General features: G+C 48.1%; 1 protein-coding gene across 3 annotated transcripts in view; it reads right to left on the minus strand.

The window, feature by feature from the left end:
* The window catches only part of LOC113804388 (myophilin), a 76,087-nt gene that overhangs the window by 8,988 nt on the left and 62,099 nt on the right, over nt 1-5,000 (minus strand). For all 3 annotated transcript variants that reach the window (XM_027355250.2, XM_027355253.2, XM_027355252.2), the window contains exon 5: nt 358-390. In XM_027355250.2, coding sequence (XP_027211051.1) covers nt 358-390 — 33 coding nt within the window. The remainder of the gene's footprint in view (nt 1-357; nt 391-5,000) is intronic.

Raw genomic sequence — 5,000 nt, forward strand, 5'->3', positions numbered from 1 at the left:
CATCAGGGTAATGCACGATATGCTGATAGAAGTGAATACTTTAGGCAGTTTGTAAATACACTTGTGCTAAAATGCTAATAAAATGTCGACTGGAACTATGCATATAATTTCTTCTTGATATTATCAGATACATGTATAGGTACTTTCTTTCCTTACCGAAACCATAAGTCCGGATCACCTACGCACAGACTGCTTCGGTTGATCTCAAGATGCTTGGAAAATGCCCATAAAATACCCACCAGAAGGGCTTCCCTCAACCCCCCGGCGGCCCTTTATTACCCCCCCCCCTCCCGGCGGCCCTTCGAATCGGCACCTACAATGAAACAAACTTTTCACCAACATTCCATTGCTACTTACAAGACCACCGAGGGCGTACAGACAGTCGACAACCTGCAAGGAGAAAATAACAAGGATTTTAGTAATTATAAATAATAATTGCAATAACGATGATGATATTAATAGATCATATTGCAGAACAATGCAATCTTTGGATCAAATTGCGAAAACATTAACCAAGGATGACACAATCACGCCAAAGTAGATTAAATAGAGAAATAGATCATATACTACACTCAATACAAATTTCAGATAATGCAACTAAAATAAGTGCGAACACATTCATCACCTATAATTCGACGTTCCCCCAAAATCCTAAAGGAAAGAGTTGAATCCCCTTCGCAAAGCGAAATGCTACCAGAACCCACAACCTTCGCGCACGGAGCAGCTTCCCCGCCGCGTTTAGGTAAAGCATCTGCCGCAAAAGCTAGCGCAAGAAAACCAGTTGCTGCAAGACTTTCAAAATTCGAACCCAACGGTTAAATATTGACCGAGCTGTAGAACCTCACAACGATGACATAAAAAACGCCCCAAAATGAGTCTTGAAAAAAGAAAATGATGATAAGAGCATCGAAGCTGATCATGAACGTGCAAGAAAAAAAGAGAAACATAAAAATGAAATAATTCGTTATTACGACGATGATAAGAGCAATGGACATAAGACGGGTAACTGTCTGCTCAAGAACTGTAAAAATGAATTCATCTTCATTTCTTTTTCTTTCGAATAACTTGGAAATCCCACCACAATACGTACACGAAATAAAAGCAATGACCGTTGTTTCTCAAGTAGAGTTAGGAAAGTCAACCTCAGGGAAGTTTGAGGCCTTCTTTCGCTCAGGTCCAAGCCTCCGCCAGTCAACCCCCCCCCCTGCCGCATGTCAGGGGAGTCATGACCTTCCGAAAAGCGGAGGTCGCGCGCCCCCGATCGAAATTCCTGACGGCGGTTACATCCAGTTGCGGCCGCGGGATGGCGCCTCGTCACCCCGCCGCCGCACACCTCCTCGGAAATGTCTTGAGCGCGACCTCTGCTTAAACGAAAGCCACCCGAGCTTTCCACTTGACACACGCCCCGCATGTTTCCATCATTTATTGGGATTTTCCACCCTAATTCCGTGGTTACCTGACTTTCTGTCGTGGAAACGCCATTTCCGCCGTGCGCCGGGGTCCTCATGGGAGAGCGCCAGGATAAGCACTCGACGGCAATAAACATCTCATCACGTATGAAAGATACCGGATTTTCCCGCTAATATAGAACGGGTGATTGGAAGCGCACGGACAAACCAAGCTAAGAAATAATAGCAAGAGGTTTCCCAGCCTAGAGTACCGGGCAGGAGCTTTCACGCTGACAAACAATGGACTGAAGTAGGGTCGTCAGATGGCAGCTTGTGCGTGCCATCTGCTCCCTTTCGTCGCCTTTGGAGACCCTGTGTCACTGTCTTTCATCATCAAAGTTTTGACCTAGTCTTCCCAGGAATATCAGATGGCATTCCGTTGATAATGATGGTCAAGTAATAAACATTGTTGTTTTTTCATGAGCTTCTGTCGCTCATTACTCGGCGACACGACAGGAACCTTTCCAGAGGCAAGGTTGCGCGGGTCACACCAAGCCGGGCCGGGCCAAAGGTCGCGCGCGGGTGAAAGGCAAAACCGCTGGTGGTTGCGCCGCGAAGCATAATCCATCTGTCGAGTCGAACTGATATAATTCCTTGTTCTTCCTTAGCAAGAGCTTCCAAAGCAGCCATTGCGCTGAGAAGGAAGTCACGGGCGGATGCAGAAGTCAGGTTCGAAGTCCTAGATTTGGTTGCGAGTGAAAGGGGCGCCGGCGCTGACAGACAGATGAAGACTCCCAACGTGTTTACGACCTCGGCCCGGCAGACAAGTGTCGCGTCTGGCCGGAAACATTCCTCGCGGGGAACGAGTTACCTTCGGCATTTTGGTTCGATCTGTTTTTGCCCCGAGACTGCCATGGGGAAGGTCGGGGCACGTGTAGGCCTTTTTCGCACTGAATCTTCGTTCACACATGGCACCCTGTGCCCGGGAGAAGGCCGTTCATGACCTCTCCTATCTCGTCCTCGTTTACATCTGCCATCGCTCCTCGTCCAATAAGGCACCTTCAGAAGAAAGGCCAGAAAATACGCTTTGCTTCTTTATGCAAGAAAATATCGAATTCTTCGAGTTTCGGAGTTATTCATGGGAGGGAGCGGACGCTGCCTGTACCTCCCGCGACTCTCGCTAGATGGCAGTCATTCATCAGCATTAGCCGGGGACCCTGGAACATCCCGCCCACACCGGGGCGCCGACTCGCACGCAATTTTCATTCATTAGAATTCCGCGCGTGGGACGAAAATGTCTAACCTTTAAATTTATAGCGTTAATAAATGGAAGCAAATCGCCGCCGACAAGGAAAAAGGCAATCTCGAAATCCAAGCCACCTGCGCATGAGCAGACCCAAGAGGAGGGTCGGGAGACCCACCTACGATCCATTATCATAAACAGCGAACTGGATGCACGCCTTAATCAGGCTTTACGGCAGCAGGAAATTTCAAGCGCTTTGTAGCGAACCTTGATGGCAAAAGTGAAACCATTTAGAATTGCAAGTAATAAAGATCGTGCAAACACATTGAAACGAGAGTGAAAATAACATAGTTTGCCAAACCTTCTAGCGACATACACAAGCAGCGTCGGTTTCGGAATGCACGAGATGTCCCTCCGGCGGAATGCAGAACTATTCTGTCTCAACTAGTCTTCAAGGTGACTATCCAGCTGGCACAAGCGAGAAAGAGAACCTCCCCTTAGAACGGGAAGAAAAAATCTGAATGCTAGCATTACCTTAAGTATTTGTCAATAACTCAAAAGTAGACAACTATCGAAGGAATGCTGAGCAATTTGAAGACAGTACTGCATTTTCATGGCGATCGCCTAGAAACCCGGCCGGGAACTGCCCTCGACTTTCAAATCCATCAAACGGTTGCAACATGTTTATGGCAGCAGCAGAGGCTAATAAACGGGGAGTTCGAAATACCAAAGTTCCCGCCCCAAGCACGGCCTCCGAGCGCCGTGCCCCCGCGGAAGACGGCCATTCATTGCGGCGTCCCAGAAGACGCAGCAACTATAACAGGTCCTCAAAACACGCCCAGCGGGAGCCGGCCATACCGAACGTCCAATTTGGCCGTATAAGGGCTCTGGGCGTGTGATCCTTGCGCTGCCTGGCTTCGCGGGCGGCCTCCGTGGCAACTCTCACAAGGGTCACAGCCCATAATCAGGCACCTGCGTGTATTGAATTGACTCAGAAAAATGGAAATAGCTGTCTAGGCTGCTGCAGCACCAACTGAGGCAGATATGTCTCGATTTCGTTTTCTTCTCTTACAATCACTTCGACTCTTAGGGCTGCTCACTTTTTCACAGGGTGGCCTCCCAGAGGGTGCAGTAATTCCACTCTCCACCTGGCGCGGCCAACCTTCCCGACAAGTGCCGGAATCCTGTCGCAAAAGCCAAGGAAAGGGTCACAGTCCAATGGGCACACCGGAGCCACGACCCGAGAAGGCTGTTCGGCCGTCGCATCTCGGCGGCAAACACATGGTCTCGAAAGGTCCTTAAAAGCGGCTGCTTCGCAACACAATTAAGCATATGCAAATATATACAAACGTATATAAGCAGGAGAGGGGGCGTCCTTCATTATAATGGGCCAGCGAAGTTCCACAAACACACAAGGTACAGAAACCATGTTATCTCCTTTTGCTGTAACAACACTGCGACAAGGAAGCAAGAACTATCTTATGTCTTTACTGTAATATACAAGAAATGGATATGAAAATAACACTCCATAGTTCTTCCCTGACGCAAAACAGTCTACAAAAACACTAACAGTCATAATAACTAAAATGTGGCAATGTCCACCATCTTTCCCTTGCGATGATTTTTTTTATCTTTCATTGCTAAAAGTGATAAAATAGTGCGACCTCTTCATCCACAGGTATCAGATCTGCTCAGTATTCCTGTCGTGTGACGCAAGGACCTCGCACACAAGGCAATGTGGTTCCCAGAGCAGTTACAAGAATTACTCTTCATCAGATGGAGGCGCTTGGCGAGGTTCTTAGTTGTGATCAGATAGCGATTATCAGGACGCTGCGGTGAATGTACTTTCCGTGTCTTGGTTGTAACAACAAACGCAAGGTCTTGGGGAAGTTACAGAGCCTTGATGGCTATCAGGGAGTCCACGTGAAAGTTCTGGTGTCCCCTGGATATTCGTGGCGTCCTTATGGAAATGTTTACAAGATATTCCCAGTGATAGCATCGCCTAAAGCTGAATGCAATGCAAAGATGTCAACGAGCAGCTCTAAAATGATGCCTGTCTGCTTCAGGTTTAAAGCGCTAGTCAGTCTGAGTTACATATACGAGACCCAGATGGTACCGACATGACTCAGCTGGTGATAGTTACAGGCCCAGATGGTACTATAAATGCTCCAGATGACAGTTTATACAACGCATACGGTCTTCGCCGGACTTATAAGATGGATACAAAGAGTCGCTCTGTTTATTTTGTGGACCAGGTGTGCGCCTCGCAGAGGGGGGAGTTAAGAGCTGTTCCAAGTGGCGAGCAAGATGCCCGAGTGGCGGGCCAGACACCTGAGCGAAGGATCGAATGCTTTCTCCAAATAATCCCG

The sequence above is a fragment of the Penaeus vannamei genome, chromosome 23, assembly GCF_042767895.1.
Source record: "Penaeus vannamei isolate JL-2024 chromosome 23, ASM4276789v1, whole genome shotgun sequence".
Lineage (NCBI taxonomy): Eukaryota > Metazoa > Arthropoda > Malacostraca > Decapoda > Penaeidae > Penaeus > Penaeus vannamei.